Below are 19,627 nucleotides of genomic sequence, written 5' to 3'. Positions count from 1 at the left end.
CGCTTTACACGTTCGCACCAGTTAATATCTTTATTGCACCTGATTGTGCATTCTTCCGTCGCTTGCGCATCTGTCTGACAGCTGAATTCCGGCCTTCCGAAACATCCTTTGAATCACCACAACACGCGCGACAAGCATGTCTGGCAACAACTACCAGCAGTACGGCGGGAACCCCTACGGCCAGGCCGAGGCAGGCTATGGCGGCACCAGCAACCCATATGGCTCGACCGGCTACGGGTCATCGAACCCATATGGCGGCGGCGTAAGCATAGCAATTGCGTGCCTACGTGGCTGTCACTGACACAGCAGTATAGTATGATGAGCAGCCCAGCCGCCCAACTCAACTGACACAGGCCGACTCTAACTACTCGCAACCCTCGCAATACTCCGCTCCTGCCCCGTCACACACTGTATCGCATACAGAGCCGTACGGAAATACAGCGCAGCAAGGTCAGCAGTCATACGGGCTGGAGCAGCCGGGCACCAAGCCGTTGAGCCAGCAGGACTTCCTTCAGCGCATCGATGGAACCAAGAGCAGGATTGGTCAGCTTACACAGGACATTGGCGCCATTTCGAGCATCCACCAGCGCATGCTGTCGTCACCTGACAACCGTTCATCCGCCGAGCTTGAGAGCATTGTTTCGCAGACACAGATCAGAAACACCCAGATCAAGGACGAGATCAAATTCCTTGAGCGCGATGCCGCACGCGATTCGAGCAATTCGTTCAAGAGGACTCAGGTCGAGTCGCTGAAGAGGACGTTCAAGAGCCAGCTTGAGGACTTCCAGCGGGAAGAGGCGGACTACTCTAAGAGGTACCGTGAGGCCATTGCCCGCCAATACAGGGTGATCAACCCTGAAGCGACCGAGGCAGAGGTGCAGGAGGCAGCGAACGCCGACTGGGGCGATGAGGGCATCTTCACTCAAGCTGTAAGCGCTCTGCCATGACACATATGACCACATGCTGACTACGTTCGCAGCTCAAGAGCAACCGCAGTGGGCAAGCGTCCAGTGTCTTGGGTGCTGTTCGTGCGCGTCACAACGACATCCAGCGCATTGAGAAGACCATGGTCGAGCTGGCGACATTGTTCCAGCAGCTCAACGAGCAGGTCGTCTACCAGGAAGAGCAGACCGTACAGGTCGAGAACCAGACCGTCCAGGTCAACGAAGACGCCAAGCACGCAAACACACAGCTCGACCAGGGTATCAAGTCGGCCAGGCGCGCAAGGAAGCTCAAATGGTGGACTCTGTTCGTGGTGGTACTCATCATCGCCATCATTGCGCTGGCTCTGGGTCTTTATTTCGGTCTCCGAAAGAACAACAACCCGTAGAGCGGGACTTCCCTATTCGAACCGAGCAGTCAATCCGGTTCTGTCGCTCGCACCCTATTGCGGACAGAAAGCCCAAGAGCGATATGACGATTTTGATACATCCATGTCTGCAGTGCTTGCTGGCATGACTGTACCATGCGGTTCAACATGCAAGTTTGGCCCTGCACCTTGGTTGCTCTTGGGCGCTTGGGTTAATCCTGAGCAGAGATATCTTGATGTGGCATTATGAGTTGTAGACGTGTGGTAAAATCGTCGTTAATCGTAATTGAGGACTGCAGTTAGCAGTCGTATGTGTATAATGAAAGGTAGCAAGTAGCACAAATTCATACGATCCACCTGTTCAACGAGAGACCCACGGTGATCCTCATCACGATGGAGGCTGTGCTGTGTTGACACGAGACACTCGTTTACATGGTAGATGATGATCGCAAGGAACACCATCCCCTACTACCGCTGTCAGTCAGCCTCGTAAAGTCCACACAACCAATAAACCAAGTGTGCCGTTTGACTAACAGAGGCTGCATCTGGCGAGTATTCTGCGCCACGCGTGTCCGTTAGACCGCTCGACTTGCTGTTAGCCAGCCACCAGTATTTCACTTCTTTCACAGTACGAACTGGTCACCTGCGAGTTGTAGTCGCTGTACGAGTCAGTCCTCAGCGCATCAAATTGACGATGCGCTCATGACTTCATCTCGTAGAGGCCCACACGGCTCTCCACAGGTGGCATCGCAACAGGGAGCGGCAGGAGCCTTTTGATACAGATCTTCGTTCATAGGCACAGGAATGACGGCGACGCGCGTTTCAGCAACCTCTGAAGCAGACTAAAGAAGCACGATCGCCGCGCCACCCGGTATTCTCGACCACTGCTTGTCTCTGGCTTGTCGTCTGCTGGGCTCCTTGGTTGAGCTTTTCAGGGGGCGGAGGCTGGCTCGGCGGAGGCTTCTAAGATTTGGCAGGCGCCATCCCTGTCGCTATGGGGCACATCAGCCAATCATGTATCCACTGCGCGTTCCACAGATAGCAACCGCCAGGGCTGCTACGCTGGGAGTGGGTTTCTCTAATAACCCGTTCCCCCGACTTGTTTTGTGTGCCATTGACTTCCTTGCCGTCACTGTTTTTGTGCGCGACTTCTTTACACTTTCTAATCGCACCTTCCGCGCCCAGGCGTATACTCTCGTTTGCTACTGCCTTTCACCGTCTGTCGCTTCTCTGCTATTTCGTCTTCGTCTACGAAAAGCTCTTCGCTCGCCACAACTTCTACCAACGAACTTATTCCGTCACTCACACAAACACCGTCACAATGAAGACCGTCGCCATTGCTGCCGTCGCCGGCGCCCTCGCCACATCCGTTGCCGGCTCTGCTAGCCCCGTCCAGAAGCGTACCGATGTCACAACCATCACCGTCAAGGGAAATGGTGCGTTGTCGAAGACCCAGGAGCAAACCATGTCGACTGATTACTAACGTTTGCACAGCTTTCTGGAAGGGCAGCGAGCGTTTCTACATCCGTGGTGTTGACTACCAGCCTGGTAAGAGTAGACAGTTACCATTTGCTCGATCCTGAACTGACATGTATCAGGTGGCGCATCTGACGCGAAGGACCCCATTGCCGACGCTGATGGCTGCAAGCGCGACATCGTCAAGTTCAAGGAACTTGGTATCAACACCGTCCGTGTCTACACTGTCGACAACACTGCCGAGCACGACACTTGCATGAACGCCCTCGCTGACGCCGGTATCTACCTTGCTCTTGATGTCAACACCCCCAAGTACTCGATCAACCGTGCCTCTCCCCAGGTCTCCTACAACAAGGTGTACCTCCAGAGCGTCTTCGCGACCGTTGAGAAGTTCGCTGCCTACTCCAACACATTGCTCTTTTTCTCCGGAAACGAGGTCATCAACGATGACTCTACCACCAACTGCGCTCCTTTCGTCAAGGCTGTCACCCGTGACATCAAGTCGTACATGAACGCTCGCAAGCTCCGCAAGGTTCCCGTCGGCTATAGCGCTGCTGACGTTGAGTCCAACCGTTACGAGATGGCCGCCTACATGAACTGCGGCGAGGACTCCGTTCGCTCTGACTTCTACGCCTTCAACGACTACTCGTGGTGCGACCCTAACACGTTCACTGGTGCTGGTTGGGACCAGAAGGTCCAGAAGCTCAGCAACTACAGCATTCCTATCTTGTAAGCACATCCCGAATGACCAGAAGACCTACATTTGCTAACTTACCCAGCCTCTCCGAGTTCGGTTGCAACACCAACACGCGGGAGTTCAACGAGGTCAAGTCCATCTACAGCACCGACATGTCTTCTGTCTACTCCGGCGGTCTTGTCTACGAGTACTCCCAGGAGGACTCCAAGTACGGTCTTGTCGAGATCGACGACACCAGCGTCAAGGAGCTTACCGACTTTACAACCCTCAAGAACGCCTACGCCAACGCCACTGACCCCTCCGGTGACGGTGGTTACAAGTCCAGCGGTTCTGCCTCCACCTGCCCTTCGAAGTCCTCGTCCTGGAACGTCACTATCAGTGATGACCAGCTCCCTGCCTTCCCCAGCGGTGCTAGCGACTACCTCAAGAACGGTGCTGGTACTGGCCCTGGTCTCAAGGGCTCCGGTTCCCAGTCTTCCGGCTCCCAGGAGACTGACTTGGCTGGTGCTGGCGACGGCGCTGTCACTTCCGGTGCTGCTGGCGGTTCCACCAGTACCTCTACTCCCAGCAAGGGTGCCGCTTCTGCCCTCCGCCCCGGCGAGTTCTCGTTCGCTCCCCTTGCTATGGGTGCTGTTGTTCTCGTCTCCTCCCTCTTCGGTGGTCTTCTCGTCTTGTAAGATTAGTCGCATAAGCAGGCCATTTCTCCCATGTCTTAGCGCTGTATGAGGTTACAGGCAGGATGTAATGCAAAGACCCAGTGCGGGCACCGTTTTCTTGATGTTAGACTTTCCTTGGTGTTGTCGGCTCGTAACGATGGTCGACCTGGCGTCTTTGACGAGATTCGATCACTTTGGTCGTTGTATATAAAGTAGAAATCAGAAAGAAAATTCAAGTCCATTTGGAAAACTATCTGGTGACCTCTTGTGTGATCCTTGTAGGGAACGTGGGCCCATGACGGTGCAAAGCAAGGCTACTTATCGATAAGATTTTGGCGATTTGACGACACCATCTTTCGGTGTTGCGCTCTTCTCGCGCGACTCCACATTCTTCTTTCACGCACATTCTCTCTACAGATACGAATAGTCATGCCTCGCGATCCTTTGATTGGCCTGGTAGGCAAACCCTCGTCTGGAAAATCGACAACACTGAACAGGTGCGCATTGCCCCTCCCCCACCATGGATCGCATGTCTAAGTATCGGTCACAGCTTGACAGACGCAACCTCAAAAGTCGGTCCGTACAACGTTTATTTGGTGTAAAGAGCTCGTAGGCTGATCGAAGTGCAGGAAACTTCCCGTAAGTGCTCACCTTAACCACACCTCTTCTTGAACCACCAGGCGCATATCTGCCTCTAGATCAAATTCACTGCTTGCGCGCGCCTCCACTACCTGCAGCATTCGCATTTCGACCTTGGAGAGACCGCGCCCTGACAATCGCCTAGCTTCACAACGATCGACCCACAACGAGCCATCGGCTACCTCCAAATAGAGTGCCCTTGCGCACGTCTCGGTCTCGCCGACCGCTGTAAACCCAACTATGGCGCATGTATAGATGGCCGCCGCTCTGTACCGATCGAACTCCTCGATGTCGCCGGTCTCGTACCTGGTGCGCACATGGGCAAGGGCCTAGGAAACCGCTTCCTCGACGATCTGCGCCACGCCGATGCCCTTGTACACGTCGTCGATGTATCCGGAACCACAGACGCAGAAGGCAAAGCCACACGAGGTTACGACCCCAGTCAAGACATCGTATGGCTGCGCAGCGAAATCGTTCGCTGGATCCAAGGCAACTTGATGGAGAAATGGGGCAGCATCAAGCGTCGTCACATCGCCGTAAAGGCAACACCCATCGAGACCCTACAAAACCAGTTCTCAGGCTACGGCTCCACCAGCGCAGTCGTAGCGCGCTGTCTGGACAAACTCGGCCTGCTAAGCGGCACAACGAAAGTTCCGCTCGAGCACTGGGACGACGAGACAATAGAGCGCGTTGTCAACGCTTTCACGGACGAGAAGTTCCCTACGGTGATTGCGCTGAATAAGATCGACCACCCGGATGCGGATAAGAATATTGCGAAGATTGCGAAAAGCGCGGATCCGAAGAGTATTGTACTGTGCAGTGCGATTAGCGAGGTGTTTTTAAGGAAGTTGGCGAAACAGGGGTTTGTCAAGTATGTGGAGGGGAGTGAGTTTGTGGATACAAGAGACGATTTGATTGAGATGGGCGATCCTACAGGTGGCGGTCTGAAGGAACTCGACGATAAACTCAAGCAGCGGATTGAGAACCTGAAGGATATGGTTCTATACCGCTTTGGCAGCACGGGCGTCGTGCAGGTTCTGTCTCGCGCTGCTGAGCTACTGGGTCTCGTACCTGTGTTCCCGGTCAGGAATATCCAGAGCTATTCCTCGGGGTCGGCGGCGAGCACGGCGGTGTTCAGGGATTGCGTGCTGGTCAAGAAGGGGAGTACGGTTGGCGACGTGTACAGGAAGGTCATGGGCGATGCGCCGTTGGCGTATGTCGAGACTGAGGGCGCGAGAAGGGTGGGTGAGGACGATGTTGTGAGCGTGGGAAAGAACGATATCCTGAGCTTCAAGGTCGGGAGGGCGTAGAACAAGCAGTATGGAGGATGTCTATGGTCAATGAACAACCACATCATGTCATCAACTCTTTGTGGACCTATCGATTTGAAAAGAGTGCATGATGCCGTGTGCACCGGGCTCCATGAGCTATCGCTCTCAGCAGTCTTATGTTGTGTTGCGTGTACACTCGTACTCGAACATTTCGTGTCCCAAACAACAAGACCAAAATCTTTGAAAAACTCGCACAACATCAATAACGTCTCGGACCGCCATTGCAGACACATTGCAGAGGCTGGGCTCGAGTCTCTCCAGGGATTTTGACACCATTCGAAACGGTCTGAGCATGTTGTACTTGCGCACAAATCTCTTAGAGCATATTCAACGGACAACCCGCAGCAAAAACCCACACCTTACAAGCCAGCCCAACCAGCAAACAATTGCGACGTCCTAGAATGATCCAGGAAGTTCAAAAAGAAAGCCATATCCCACACAAAGGCGCATCTGTCCCGTCGATGCCATGACCTTCGCAAGAGCAAAAAAGGGGTCTTGCCGCGACTCGAACGCGGGGCCTCTCGCACGTTTACTTAGGTACCCTAAGCGAGCTGTTGTATGTTAGGAGGAGATCTCAGAAGTGAATTGCTGAGTGAACTTACAATCATACCACTAGCTGGATGGTTGTTAGATGTTGAAACGTGATGGGTTGTTGGTTGGTTGGAACTTACACCACAAGACCTGTCACGTGACTTTGATGAAAATGAAATGTAAAGTATCGTAAATATACCCATTTATTGATTGTGTCTTGAGGGCAGAGGATAGATGCAGTTACGGTTGCTTTGGAATTGTGGAGTCACCCGCGGTGTATCCCTCATTAAAACCATGCAAGGATCGTATTGCAAAGTCAAACTGTCCCCACCCCACCGCTGCCCACCCTCTCCACCATCCTAATCCACCTCCGCCTCCTCCATTCTCCCTTCCTGGATGGTCTTCCGCTCTCCCACGCCCGCCTCAGCACCTCTCTCTCCTGATCACAAACATCCTTACTCTTGCCCTTCTTCATCTCGTGCCCTTTCGACTTCTCTCCTTCCTCCAAGACCTCGTAGTGTAGGTCCGTGACCCACCGCTCGCCCTCAATTTCGACTTCTACGCCCGTTACACAACGGTCTTCGACCCACTCGCGGCTCAAGAGGTCGAGTGTCCATTTCTTGTCGCTCCAGCGCCAGCCGCGTGGTGGTAGGACATCCTCGAAGAAAGCGCATCCCCTCGGTCTATCTCCGCTGATCCTGGCTGGTGAGAGCGGCGAGTACGGTGAGTGTGAGAAGATGAAGGGTTCGTATTCGCCTGCTTTATCGTGCAGGGCGCGGTGCTGGAGTTCGAAGATCTCGACTTCGCGCGCTTCTTGGCTGGTTTGCAGCTCGATGTCTTTCTTGCTTGCTGAGAGGAGGAACGAGCGGCCTTCATTCTCGGCCTCGGCGATCAGTTGTTCGTTTTCGGGCGTGGCGAGCAGGTCTTGCACGGCGGGGTGGCCCATGGCGACGCCGCCGTAGCCGAGGACTAGGAAGATGAAGCGCCAGGGTAGGAGGTGCGATATCAGGAACAGTGCGCAGGATATCAGGAGGAGCGCGATGTAGAGTAGCGAGCTGAGGTTCTCGTTTGAGAAGTTTGTGAGTGGTGTGAGGAATTGTAGGACGGCGTCGTGGCCGCGCGAGAAGTCTTCCATGCAGTTCTGTAGATCGCGCATGTTGCGGAAGAAATCTTTGCTGAACTCTGGTGCCGGCTTTATGGTGGGTGCGTCTGCGAGCGGAGGCCCGCCGAGAGGGTAGAGGTCCGTTGGGAAGGATGTCGGTGGTGGTGGATGCCGGGCCAGGTAAGCAGGTACCATGATGAAGAATAGGCAGCTTGCCAGAGGTAGGACGGGCAGTAGATAAGGGTCGATGCATATGAATGTGTACATGAGTAAGAACGACAGTGTCTGGGTTGGCTGTCTCCAGGTAAACAGACGGATGAGCCGATTTTGGAAGACAAATGCTACGCCAATACGAGAATTGAAGCGCCGGAAGTTGGAGGACATTGTTGGGATGCTGAAGTTTGGGCGCTCGACGTAGGTGTGTGATCGACGGTCTTTGACCTGAGGGCTCGTGTCGAAGTTGCCATCTGGAGGGGAGGTCGCAGACAGGTCCTCATTAGGCAGAACTTGTGCGAGCAAACTATAGCTGTGAGCAAGGAGGCCCTGAACGATGTCGGTTCAAGAACTTACAGATTAATCATTCTGTCGCCCATCCTACTCGTTGATTCACGATTCATGCTGTCCCCCAGCGATTCAAGCTTGTCTTTGAGCTTGCTAGCGGAAAGTCGATGTGAGCCATGTTCTGGATTTGGCATCCGTGATCCTGGAGTATCTGCGGGATGAATCTGGACTACTGGTATTGAGGAGTTGCTGTTCGCAAACGAACTGGAGTTGTCGTTGCTCATGATCGCGGTCGTGTCGTTTCTCGGCTGCAGCCTTGACTTTTGCTTCAAGCACGGGAGAGCAATACAGTTTGCTGCAACGATGCAAACACCCGATCGACGTGGGCGTAATTGCGTGGAGATTCCGAGTAGTTGACCAAACTCTGGTCTTAAGGAGAAAGGCGCACTGCCTCGTTCATCCAAAGAAGGTGCGGGCGCTCATTTGGCTGGAATGTTATTGTGGTCTTAGACGGATGCCGCTTTTCCACCCAAGTTTCACGACTCTGATGTTCCAGCTCTCTGTTCGTTCTGCAAGTCGACAAGGTCTTTTGGGGTGCAGTGTTCAGGACCGACTATGGATGACGCAGTTGCATGTGAACAAGCATGGCCTTGGCAATGGCGTTCGGCAGCCACGCGAGGACCCCTGCCTTTGCGGGTGACACACGGAAGCAGAGCATCGCGATATGTCTCCATTTGCATTTTGCATTCAGAACCGAGTGCATGCGATGGTGAGCTACAAAGGCCACCGCTGTTGAGCACCAGCCTGCTCTCCAGCCACGCGTTGATGATGCCCAACCTGCCCAGCATCGACAGGGAAAACCGATGAAAACAAACAGCAGCGTCGATCAGGGTTCAAGATGCTGTGCACATGCTCAGTGCTGTGCTACCGCTGGGATCAATTAGGGTTGAGTGTGTCTTGCCGTTGTGCGGTAGCCTTGGCTTCTAGACCAGCAGGACTGTAGTACTGCAAGCAGACCATCATTGATACCTGCTTTGAGCTCCTCCAGGCTCGGCAATGAGCACGATGGCCACATGCGGCAGCCAACGCACGCAGAATGCAGAAATGCAGGACGTGGACAATGCGCTCGTTTCCCGGGTGAGGGCAGTGTTTTGATGGTGTCCTGGCCTCATCTCGCCGAATCACAGGGCACCTTGGGCACAGCGGACAGGGGTGGCGTTAGTGGCTGTCAACTCGTCTGCACTGTGTTAGTGACTTTGATAGACAAGCACCGCTTAGCAACGCGCTCTCCTTTTGCAGAACGACTCGCTCTCTTGCAGTGCACACCCGTCTGCCACTCTACGACTGTGCAGGGGAGACATACCCAGGACGCTCCTTGCCCACCACGACCCGTCTTCACTGCCGAACGATACATTCGAGATGTCCGCATAGCCTGAGCCGCTCCCCAAGCGCGACGCTTGGAGACCCGTCTCGCGCAAATAGAGGGGTCCACTGATAGTGCAGGGCGGGACACGGTGTTGGTACTGGCTCCGGGCTGTGTTCGGGTAGCTGCGTGGTGTTGACAATGTCTGCGCAGCCTGTGCGAACAGGTGGGACCGTCATGGACGCCCACAACCTAGGCTCGAACGTGTCCGAGGACTCGAGCGGCTCGACAGGTACCACAGCGCTACTGTGCTGCCCCGTGAGCAATTGTACTAATAGTGCTAGACGACCGCGTGCGCAAGTTCCAGAAGACTGGCGATAATGGCAGCCGCCTGCGCAAGACGAGCGCTTCTAATGCCATCTCTGCTGCACGCCCAGCGCCGCCTGATACTAGACCGCTAGGCTCACAGAGGAGGACAGCGAAAGTGCCGCTGGGTCCCCGTGGGCCTCCACAGGACTTCTCGAAGCACAGGTATGGTGGTCTTGCTGACGGGCAGTGCATTGGACGGAAGGTGCTGACCGTGCATAGGGTTGCCAGCGGAGCTTCCCTCGACAACCGTTCGTACCTGCCCGGTACGAGAAATGAGCCCACGTCGAAGCCCGAGCCACGCTTCAGCTTCGCCCAGCAGCAAGACGCCGCTCACGACCCCACCGACACGAGCGGCTCGTACGACTTCCTTCCCACAGTCAACTTCGACGACTTCGCCAACAGCCTGGCATATGAGCCGGAGCTAAGCGACTTCCCTGCGCCTGGCAGCTTCAAGAGCACCGCACCGCCTAGCAGCAGCAGCACCTCGAACATGCAGCCATTCACTGCTGGCCAGGGCGACACACGACCATCACGCAGCAACTCGTTTATGCGCCGCTTCAGCCAGTCAAACAGCCGCAAGCCAGGCACAACGAACCCCTCCAGGCCGCCCGCGTCCGGCAGCCCTATGTTCACTGACAATACGTCAATGCCACCTCCCACCACCAACATGGCCATTCGAACGAGGCGGCAGAGCCAATTCCCCGCACAAGCACCACCGAACCCCGCAGCACGTGCACCACGAAAGAGTGTGGGTCCCGGTATGCTGCCCATGGGCTCCCTTGAAGGGCGCAACGAGCGCAACGAGATGCCACGGTTGGCGAGCGGTAGTATCGAGCAGAACGGGATTGGTCGTTCGCCATCTAAGAGCAAGGGCAATCGACGAGAGACGGTGGCTGCGAACCCAAATCCATCGAACGCTACACAACGACTACCGAGTGCTACACGAACTGCGAAGGCGAAGTCGCTCCAGCCACCCTCGAGACAAACATCCGGCCAGCATCTGTCTGCCCACTCGCTGACACCAGATCAAGGGGCCATGCCTGGAGCCAGCGGTCGATCGCCGGGCAAATCACCTGCTCAGACTCAGCGTGAACACACTCCTTCCTCGTCCGCTAGCAAACGGCAGTCTACCGTGCCCCACCATTTCGGTCTGGGAGCGAGGACTATCAGTCCAACCGATGCACGAAGGTTGAAGCGGCTCTCGATGAATCCGAATATGCCAGTCCCAGGTGGACCAGTTGGCCCTCCTACGCCACAGGGCGATTTCACCTTCGACGACCAAGCATTCAGCCAATCTCCGGCTATATCGATCAGGAAGAGCGAAACACCTTCCTCTGCGCGTGCCACGCCAGAGCAGAACCGCAAATCGTACGCTTCAGGCATCTCTTTGTCCTCAACATCCAGCATCAATTCTTTGAAAGTTGGCGGTTCTTCAATACCACTGCGTACTAACCCTACTCTGCAAAGCTCCAGATTACCCACAGCGAAGCCACGAAACGTTCACAGCTCGGCTGGCGGGGAAACAGAAGATGTGCCGCCCGTACCGGCCATTCCCAAGGCTTATGAATCACCAAAAGACCCTGAACGTCAGACATTCTCGTTCTCCACTGCAGAAGCGAAGCCGAGCACGCCGTCAGCAGCGAATCAGAACCTGTACGGAAGCCGGGGCAATGAGCGTACAAACAACGAAACGTCGCATCCGAACTCTAGCGCAGGCTCCATCAGGCACAGACGAGGACTCACAGTGGGAGCCACTGCTGAGGCTGACCGGACACCTACAATGCAGCATTCGAGCAAGAAGGACCTGCAGCCTATCCGACTACCACCGCTGAATCTACTGCCTCTCGATACGCCCGTCAGCAACCGTATCTCTTCGTTCCCAGCGCCGTCTGATGAAGTTGACAAGCGCAACGTTACCCCACCACCAAAGCGAGCGGCCAACAAAACACCTAGCACGCCCATGACAGCGTCGAAGACAAGCTTCTTCTCAGGCAGCGGCTACAATGGATACGATTTTGGCAAGCACATCCGCAGCAGCAGCTCCGCCATAAACCTTCGAGGTGGTCAAGTCGCAAAGGACAACTCGCACAGCGGGCTGTCCGTAATGCCAATCTCAACCCTCGATCCCGGACGACAAGCAATGACTCCGTTCTCATCTAATTCCTTGCCGAAGGGTAGTGGTGAATTTACCCACTTGCAGTCGCGCCCAAGCGGCGAGTTTCAGTCCAACGAGAAGGATGTTGAGTTGCAAAACATGACAGCTGCTGGTTCGCGCCCGCTCAAGAAGAGTAACACGACGGATGGCACACAATCTTCCACGTTGACTGAGCCAGAGACTCCATCAGGCACGTCACTGAGGCGAAAGTTGAGTTTGGGTGGTTGGCGGCGAAGCGGTTCCAAAGCCGCGCCTCACCCCTCACAGAACCAGCAAACGCGGAAGGGCACTCAACAAGCAGACCCACCTGCTCCACAACCACCAAAACACGGGGACATGCCACCTCCCCGTCTACCAGCCTCAGCTACATGGAGTGGTACTATCAATACGAGCCCTACTCCTGACACGAACACGAATCGCATGCGGCCGTCACTTGACTTTGGTCGACGAAAACCGTCTACAGCCACGATCACAAGTGAAAATGATTCTGATGCGACAGCAGCACGCAAAGACACGAGAACTGCTCCTGCGCGAACAGCGTCAGGGTACAACGCACAACCGGCAGGTCAGCCTACTGCGAAACCAAGCTCCTCAATCCTACCGTCCATGCAAAGAATGCTTGGTTCCAAGAGTTCTTCTAATGTGCTCAGAGCTCGGAACCTGGATCCGAATCTCGACAGAGACGATCTAATGGCAGATGAGGAGATGAAGAAGCTTGCCTCCAAACGTAAGGACTTCGAGCATGCGGCGCGTGATGTCGATGCACTTCGCAAGCGTGCTGCGCCTCAGGAACGTGTCACGGCAGCGCAAGCTTTGCAGATGGTCAATCTGAACATCTTCGAAAGAGGCGAGATCATCGACTACAAGGAGATCTACTTCTGCGGCACCAAAAATGCCAAGAAGCATGTTGGTGACCTCAATGCACAGACCGCGAACTTCGGGTACGACGACGATCGGGGCGATTATAACATAGTCTTTGGCGACCATCTCGCATACCGATATGAGGTCGTTGACCTTCTCGGCAAGGGCAGCTTTGGACAGGTCGTGCGCTGTGTGGACCACAAGACAGGAGGGCTTGTGGCTATCAAGATCATCCGCAACAAGAAGCGGTTCCACCAACAGGCTTTGATCGAGGTCAATATCTTGCAGAAATTGCGTGAATGGGTAGGTCGATCCCAGAGCATCACTTCTCACTTTGCTAATGTTGTTTCCAGGATCCCGACAACAAGCACAGCATGATCAACTTCACGCAGAGCTTCTACTTTCGTGGGCATCTTTGCATATCTACTGAGCTACTCGGCATGAACTTATACGAGTTCATTAAAGCCCACGAGTTCAAGGGCTTCTCGACACGTCTGATCCGTCGCTTCTGCAAGCAGATACTTAGTTCACTGGTTCTTTTGAAGACCCAACGGGTGATTCACTGCGATCTGAAGCCGGAGAACATCCTGCTCGCACATCCACTACACTCAGAGATCAAGGTCATCGATTTCGGGTCCAGTTGTTTCGAGAACGAGAAGGTCTACACATACATCCAATCGCGTTTCTACCGATCACCGGAAGTCATCTTGGGCATGAGCTATGGCTTGCCGATCGATATGTGGAGTCTGGGCTGTATTCTCGCTGAGCTTCTTACAGGCTACCCCATTTTCCCAGGTGAGAACGAGCAAGAGCAGCTTGCTTGTATCATGGAAATCTTCGGACCTCCAGAAAAGCACCTCATTGAGAAGAGCAGTAGAAAGAAGCTCTTCTTTGACTCTCTAGGGAAACCGAGAGTTACCGTCTCTACAAAGGGACGCCGCCGTAGGCCGAGCTCGAAGACCTTGCAGCAAGCTCTCAAGTGCGACGATGAAGCTTTCCTAGACTTTATCGCACGCTGTCTTCGCTGGGATCCTGAGCGCCGCATGCGGCCAGATGAGGCGATGCAGCACGAGTTTATTACTGGAGCTCGAAGAAACGCTGGACGACGACCTGTCGTTAACACCGCTGCGGGCACCGCATCTCCTGTTAAACGAGCACCGGTTGCTCAAACTCCGCAGGCCCGCGTACGACCCCTCCCGGAGCCTCCTGCGACAAGCATCAAGAACGGCGCCGCAGTCAACAGCAATCAACGCGTGCCAAGTAGTTCCCCAGTGAAGCCCAGCGTGCCTCGACGCCACTCAACGGTCAGTGGCCCACCCGGCCCCGGAGGAACGGGGGTCAAGCGAGCGGCAAATGGGGCCCCAGCCAACGCTCCGAGCAGTCTACCGCGGGTTGCCCAGCGTAGCGTATCTGGCAAGCCTGATCTTGCCTCAGCGGCGGCCATCGCCAGTCTTGTAAGTTGGCATCTGTGAACACCTGTTGATTAGTATACTAACAATCGCCAAGCAGAAAACGCGCTAGCCGTTATGAATTCGGATCAGTGCTACAAACTTATGGCACCAGCCAGCTATGTCAGCATATCATGAGGACTTACAACTATTTAATACCGGTTTTGAGGTTGAAGTGGACGGGTGAGCTCTGCGCATTGCGGAGCTTGTTGTGTGTCTTCCCTTCGCATGCATTCGTTGTAGATGTTTATACCCAGAAAAGCTGTGGCTTTATCTTCATGTGTGGATCGACGATCGATGGCTATTGGATAGGCAGGTATAGTGAAGTGTTGACGGCTCAAGGGAATTTACAAAGGATATTACACTGCGACATGTTGCTCGCGTGTCTCTCCGTTCACATTCTTGACCTGCAGTGCATGTGTACCTGATCTGCAGCCCTGAAAGATTAGTGTGGTGTTCTAGCGCACCGACAAATGACTTGGGTGGTGGGAGATTCCTGCCTCTCAGAAGCTTATCCTTTCTCACAGATCCCTGCAAACTAATCTTGGTATTGAGAACACCATCTTGTGCCTGCTCTCAAGGGTTAGACAAACCTTATACCATCTGTTGGGCGCCGCGTTTGGCATCTGTAACTCTCAACACTGTCCACGCCAAGCATGCGACTTCGCAGCGCTGGACCCTGCACGCGGGAGCCCTATGCAAGGATAATGCGGCTAGCGCAATGTCTCGCCGAAGGCCCATCGGTCTCCACTTGTATACGTTGGAATCACAGACTGTCTGGTTCCCGCTAGGTAACAGGATTGCTAATGCTGCTCTAGATTTCGGACATTCTGGTAATAACAAATCGAGTGATCTCTGACGCCTTCGCAACCTTCTAACTATCGGCTGATTGCCCGATTGACAAAGTGAAGGGTTTTCATCGGCCGCGGACCTGTAAGAGTGAGTGTGCAACGCCTTCTTGCACGTGTTTCTTTTGCCTTCCAGTTTCATCCACTTGTAAGTTTTAGGTCGTTCGTAACTGCTCGATTACTTGTCGCCTCCGGTCTTTCCTACTAGAAGCGAACTAAGAATACACCTAAAACCGTGGTACCGTCCGCTCCGCTTCAGTAGTTCCCCACACCTCAGCACTTTCCTTTCTCCCGCGCAATATAATCAGGACGACCCGGTCTTCCTGCAGCAATCCCTTCGGTCCTTTTTGCGGATATATATTTCGACCTTCACTGATCATATTCGGAACCCACCGCGTGGCCAAGGGCTGCCCTTCTCGAAAAGCTCACCGGAGTTGACCTGCACTATCACGCGACTCAACCTTGAGCTAGAAACCGCAGCTGCTTAGCAAAGCAGCGGGCGCTACATCAGGGTACCCGCCCGGATCCGTATATTCTTTCCTCAAATATCGCACCTCACCTCAATTCCATTGCCACACGCTTTCCTCTCGACAATGCTTCCGCCACTACCCCGGTTAAGCGACTACGATGTCTCCTCACAGAACGGCTTTTTGCCTTCGGATATTCCACTCGACGTTCTTCCTGATCCATACTACCAGCCATGGGAAACCGTCGTACGCAACTTCCAGGGTCTGATTCTTACTAAGCGACTACGACGAATAATCGATGCTCTACCTGTGCTGTCTACCGATCTCCTCCTCACACAACCCGAATGGCAGCGAGCATACTCTATTCTTGGATTCTTCGCTCACGCATATGTCTGGGGAGGTGACAGGCCTGCCGATGTTGTACCACCATCCGTTTCGATCCCCTTTCTGGAGACATGCCGACACCTCGAGATGCCAACCGTAGCCACCTATGCTGGTGTCTGCTTATGGAACTGGCGCCCGCTGTTCAGTAACGAGCCAGCGGACACCCTGGACAACCTAGCGACGCAAATGACCTTCACTGGCTCGCTGGACGAGTCGTGGTTCTACCTTGTTTCGGTAGCGATTGAAGCACGTGCAGGACCCATCATTCCCATGATGATCGAAGCCATCGCAGCTGTTAGGCGCAACGACATGGCCACAGTTGCCGAGTGTCTTCGCACGTTCGCTGAAAGACTCGACGAGATTGGCGTTTTGTTGGAACGCATGTACGAAAGCTGCGACCCGCACGTCTTCTATCACCGTATCCGGCCTTTCCTCGCAGGCAGCAAGAATATGGCGGATGCTGGTTTACCTAATGGAGTCAAGTTCGACGATGGAACCGGACAGCAACCTTACGTCCAACTAGGCGGTGGCAGTAACGCACAAAGTTCGGTCATCCAATTCTTCGACATCGTTCTTGGTGTCGAGCACCGCCCAACTGGCAAGAAGTCAACGGACGGCCCAGAGTCTGCTGGTGGAGCTGTCGGTGCACCAAACAACAACTTCATCACGGAAATGCGTAACTACATGCCCGGACCGCACCGCAGGTTCCTCGAGGCTGTTGAGCGTGTAGCCAACATTCGGGCGTTTGTCGAATCGAACCGTAGCAACCGTGCTCTGACCACAGCATTCGATGCCTGCTTGGCTATGCTGCGAACGCTCCGCGACAAGCATATACAGCTTGTGTCCCGCTACATCATCATCAAGTCTCGCGAGAACAAGAACGCAGCGCCAAAACAGGCCATGAACCAGCCTCAGCCTGTCAACCTGGCAAATACCGTACAGCGCAGCGGTAGCAAGGCGCTCAGGGGTACTGGTGGCACAGCTCTCATCCCCTTTCTCAAACAAGCTCGCGACGAGACTGGCGAGCCTGCCATCGATGCCTGGGCACGCCGTCTGCTCGGTAACGGCCCAGGTGATGCAGGCATCGCAAGGCTCGGCAAGGTCAAGGAAGGTTTCGACGGAGCTGTTGAAGTCGTCGGCCTTGCAGGTACCTGGAGCGTCGACGACAGCGAGGGTGGTATCTGCCACTGGTAAGCGACAAACTGCTGCAGTCCCGCTCGCTCGAGAGTAGCTCATGGATTCTCTCACATGAAAGAGGTTTTAACCTCGCGAAGTTGCACGCCTGCAGACGTCTGTGTGCCCGCAGACGTTACTGTACGGGCTGGCTTCTAGGGCATTTTCATTAGTTTAGGTGATTTCCTTATGTTGAGGCACACTCCTTCACATCTGCGAAGCTATACTTGATATCACACAAAAGCAATATACAGACCACGTTCAGTGTCTTTGAGACACATATTCAACATTTTTCCGAGATCTATTGCAGCACCGCAGACGTGCTCCCAGCAGATGACCCTTCCTTGTGGACCAATGCACGGCAACAGCCGCTAATCGTGGATGTGAAGCCAGAAACAAGCTCATTTGACGGCGCCACCTCCGTCAGATTGTCAGATCTCCAAGATCCAACTTGGACGTTGTGCGTTGCGTGTCCGTGTGTAGGGCTGCGCTGGTGGCCCAGATCGCGAATGTTCTCGCGGATGCCCGACGACAAGAGAGGGGAGTGACGTCATCAGGGCTGTTCACATGTCGCGATCGCGCAAGCTGGCGCAAGTCGAGGGGACGTAATAGAGGATATAAACCGTAGCGCCTCGCGCCTTGATGATCCTGCATACATCTCTACAAGCCATACTCTACCCAAGACTTAAACAAATTTTTTTTTTTTGCTAAACCAAACACACATCATCCAGCATGTCGACCAACAAGGACCAGACTTCCACTGCTCAGAGCTACCTCGACCAGGCCACCGGCGCCGTTCAGGGCGCTCTCGGGTCGCTGACCGGCAGCACCGCTGATAAGGTATGTTCAGTCCTCCGCCTACTTCTCGCATACACTCCAGTTAAACACTTCCCAGGCTCAGGGCGAGAACCGCAAGACCGAAGCCGCCGTCGAAAAGGACCTCTCCCACGCCACCGCAAAGGCCGGCCCCTTCACAACCACCGCCTCGGGCGGCATCGCAAAAGACCACCCGAACCGCAGCGCCGGCAGCTGGAACCAGAACGTCGGCGCGCTTAAGGAAAGCATTGGCGGCTTTGTCGGCGCCGAAGGGCTCAAGCAGGAGGGTGTTCGTCAGAATGAAGAAGGAAAGGAGCAGGAGGCGCAAGGCCAGCTGTCAGATCTCGGTAAGGGCGTACAAGACCGCATTGGAGGTACCATCGGTGGAGCGGTTGCGGGGTTGACGGGGAATGAGGCGCAGAGGGCTGAGGCTCAGAGGCAGCACGATGATGGGAAGGCGAGGCAGAGAGGGGTTGAGGCAGATTTGCAGAAGCAGGTTCCTCAGTAGAGGATCGTGGATGGAGGAGTTTGACGAGTGGAGAATCGATACGACAGGATGATATACCCTTTCCTATGCTATTGAGTGGAGGTTAGAATGAACGATGATTCGATGAACATCCCTACAACGCCTTTGCTTGCTCTGACAACTTGAAGCCTTCCTACCGTCTCCTCATCTTGGAACGAGCTCTGCCATCCTGTACTGTGGTCTTCTTAGGCGTTTGGCTGGCAGATCTTGACTTTTCATGCACGAGTAGAGTCGTGTTTCTGTGCATCTCTGAACGTCGCCAATAGTTATACAGGCGTATTCACAACAAAGGCACACAGAGAGCTTCATACGGTATTGTAAAGGCACGAGTATCGTGGTCGCGAACATCATCCTTGGTGGAGACTTGAATGGATTGGCACGGCCTGGAGGGCAAGTCGGAAGGGTCTTCTTGAGAGAGACACATCGCACACAACCCGAAGTTCAACTCACTCGCACCCGTGAGACAATTTGTACGTCACAGCATAAACTCAATGTTGAATAACTAGCGCTACAGAATGCCTGGGCAAATGGCATGGCTGGCTCAGACGATCCTCCAGATAGCATCGCCCGGGTGAGTGAAAGCTTGACTGCACGTTGGCGGAATGCCCCGGGTCTTCATAGGCCTTCAAAATATGCAAGTAAAAGACGGTGAAGTCAGAGGGGCCCCGCGCGTTACACAAACGGGTATCACGGCAAGCCACCGGCATTCACCAGCCGCAGGTACAACTTTACCTAGCCACATGCGTCGCTCAAATTAGCAAAAATCTGCCACAGCAGCTTGACATCAACAGCCGTTCGCGATGATGCAAAGCTGCTCGACGCATGGTCCTGTGGCGCAGAACATGAGTCGCACCTTTCACACGCTTGCCGAGTGCCTGTCGCGCCTCCAAGATGTGCACCTGAGCCTCTCGCTGTTCGTCAACTCTTGCGTGTGACGCACGCCTCCACCACCGCAGCAGCTTGGATGTTGGGCTT

At 54.5% G+C, this 19,627-nt stretch overlaps 8 protein-coding genes across 8 annotated transcripts; 6 read left to right on the top strand and 2 right to left on the bottom strand.

The window, feature by feature from the left end:
• Positions 1 to 136: 136 nt before the first annotated feature.
• Positions 137 to 1,684, top strand: BU25DRAFT_495529 (t-SNARE; the record flags this gene model as incomplete). The annotated part of the gene is made up of 3 exons (XM_033711862.1): positions 137 to 262; positions 315 to 929; positions 980 to 1,684. 3 exons carry the CDS (start codon positions 137 to 139, stop codon positions 1,328 to 1,330), a joined length of 1,092 nt encoding a protein of 363 aa, XP_033556017.1. The 3' UTR covers positions 1,331 to 1,684.
• Positions 1,685 to 2,403: 719 nt separating this feature from the next.
• On the top strand, positions 2,404 to 4,379 carry BU25DRAFT_415820 (glycoside hydrolase family 72 protein). Its single transcript, XM_033707626.1, has 4 exons — positions 2,404 to 2,745; positions 2,804 to 2,857; positions 2,908 to 3,514; positions 3,565 to 4,379. The coding sequence occupies exons 1-4, from the start codon at positions 2,631 to 2,633 to the stop codon at positions 4,157 to 4,159; spliced, it is 1,371 nt and encodes a 456-aa protein (XP_033556016.1). The 5' UTR covers positions 2,404 to 2,630; the 3' UTR covers positions 4,160 to 4,379.
• Positions 4,380 to 4,521: 142 nt separating this feature from the next.
• BU25DRAFT_379015 (P-loop containing nucleoside triphosphate hydrolase protein) lies at positions 4,522 to 6,115 on the top strand. Its single transcript, XM_033704186.1, has 4 exons — positions 4,522 to 4,635; positions 4,689 to 4,714; positions 4,768 to 4,777; positions 4,923 to 6,115. The coding sequence occupies exons 1-4, from the start codon at positions 4,568 to 4,570 to the stop codon at positions 6,085 to 6,087; spliced, it is 1,269 nt and encodes a 422-aa protein (XP_033556015.1). The 5' UTR covers positions 4,522 to 4,567; the 3' UTR covers positions 6,088 to 6,115.
• A 41-nt stretch (positions 6,116 to 6,156) lies between these two features.
• BU25DRAFT_495527 (Pex24p-domain-containing protein) lies at positions 6,157 to 8,847 on the bottom strand. Its single transcript, XM_033711861.1, has 4 exons — positions 8,312 to 8,847; positions 7,099 to 8,261; positions 6,711 to 6,724; positions 6,157 to 6,659 (listed from the first exon to the last, which is right to left on the bottom strand). The coding sequence occupies exons 1-4, from the start codon at positions 8,524 to 8,526 to the stop codon at positions 6,651 to 6,653; spliced, it is 1,401 nt and encodes a 466-aa protein (XP_033556014.1). The 5' UTR covers positions 8,527 to 8,847; the 3' UTR covers positions 6,157 to 6,650.
• Positions 8,653 to 9,202, bottom strand: BU25DRAFT_231119 (uncharacterized protein). The gene has a single exon (XM_033701424.1). The coding sequence runs from the start codon at positions 9,088 to 9,090 to the stop codon at positions 8,779 to 8,781; it is 312 nt and encodes a 103-aa protein (XP_033556013.1). The 5' UTR covers positions 9,091 to 9,202; the 3' UTR covers positions 8,653 to 8,778.
• A 604-nt stretch (positions 9,203 to 9,806) lies between these two features.
• Positions 9,807 to 14,719, top strand: BU25DRAFT_482286 (uncharacterized protein; the record flags this gene model as incomplete). The annotated part of the gene is made up of 4 exons (XM_033711129.1): positions 9,807 to 9,897; positions 9,950 to 10,136; positions 10,194 to 13,293; positions 13,344 to 14,719. 4 exons carry the CDS (start codon positions 9,807 to 9,809, stop codon positions 14,460 to 14,462), a joined length of 4,497 nt encoding a protein of 1,498 aa, XP_033556012.1. The 3' UTR covers positions 14,463 to 14,719.
• A 934-nt stretch (positions 14,720 to 15,653) lies between these two features.
• BU25DRAFT_230994 (Indoleamine 2,3-dioxygenase) lies at positions 15,654 to 17,686 on the top strand. Its single transcript, XM_033701423.1, has one exon. It carries the CDS (start codon positions 15,880 to 15,882, stop codon positions 17,329 to 17,331), a length of 1,452 nt encoding a protein of 483 aa, XP_033556011.1. The 5' UTR covers positions 15,654 to 15,879; the 3' UTR covers positions 17,332 to 17,686.
• Positions 17,687 to 18,042: 356 nt separating this feature from the next.
• BU25DRAFT_353733 (uncharacterized protein) lies at positions 18,043 to 18,634 on the top strand (the record flags this gene model as incomplete). Its single annotated transcript, XM_033703471.1, has 2 exons — positions 18,043 to 18,150; positions 18,206 to 18,634. 2 exons carry the CDS (start codon positions 18,043 to 18,045, stop codon positions 18,632 to 18,634), a joined length of 537 nt encoding a protein of 178 aa, XP_033556010.1.
• Between the last annotated feature and the right edge of the window lie 993 nt (positions 18,635 to 19,627).

The sequence above is a fragment of the Macroventuria anomochaeta genome (genome assembly GCF_010093625.1).
Source record: "Macroventuria anomochaeta strain CBS 525.71 unplaced genomic scaffold BU25scaffold_51, whole genome shotgun sequence".
Taxonomy (NCBI): domain Eukaryota; kingdom Fungi; phylum Ascomycota; class Dothideomycetes; order Pleosporales; family Didymellaceae; genus Macroventuria; species Macroventuria anomochaeta.
This window is presented reverse-complemented; position numbering and strand designations above follow the sequence as displayed.

Coding starts and splice junctions, on each gene's coding strand:
- BU25DRAFT_415820 (XM_033707626.1), top strand. CDS start 2,631: ATGAAGACCGTCGCCATTGCTGCCGTCGCCGGCGCCCTCGCCACATCC. Junction 2,746..2,803: donor CATCACCGTCAAGGGAAATG/GTGCGTTGTCGA, acceptor ACGTTTGCACAG/CTTTCTGGAAGGGCAGCGAG. Junction 2,858..2,907: donor TGGTGTTGACTACCAGCCTG/GTAAGAGTAGAC, acceptor GACATGTATCAG/GTGGCGCATCTGACGCGAAG.
- BU25DRAFT_379015 (XM_033704186.1), top strand. CDS start 4,568: ATGCCTCGCGATCCTTTGATTGGCCTGGTAGGCAAACCCTCGTCTGGA. Junction 4,636..4,688: donor AAATCGACAACACTGAACAG/GTGCGCATTGCC, acceptor TATCGGTCACAG/CTTGACAGACGCAACCTCAA.
- BU25DRAFT_495527 (XM_033711861.1), bottom strand. CDS start 8,526: ATGAGCAACGACAACTCCAGTTCGTTTGCGAACAGCAACTCCTCAATA. Junction 8,262..8,311: donor GGCGACAGAATGATTAATCT/GTAAGTTCTTGA, acceptor TCACAGCTATAG/TTTGCTCGCACAAGTTCTGC.
- BU25DRAFT_231119 (XM_033701424.1), bottom strand. CDS start 9,090: ATGCTGGGCAGGTTGGGCATCATCAACGCGTGGCTGGAGAGCAGGCTG.
- BU25DRAFT_230994 (XM_033701423.1), top strand. CDS start 15,880: ATGCTTCCGCCACTACCCCGGTTAAGCGACTACGATGTCTCCTCACAG.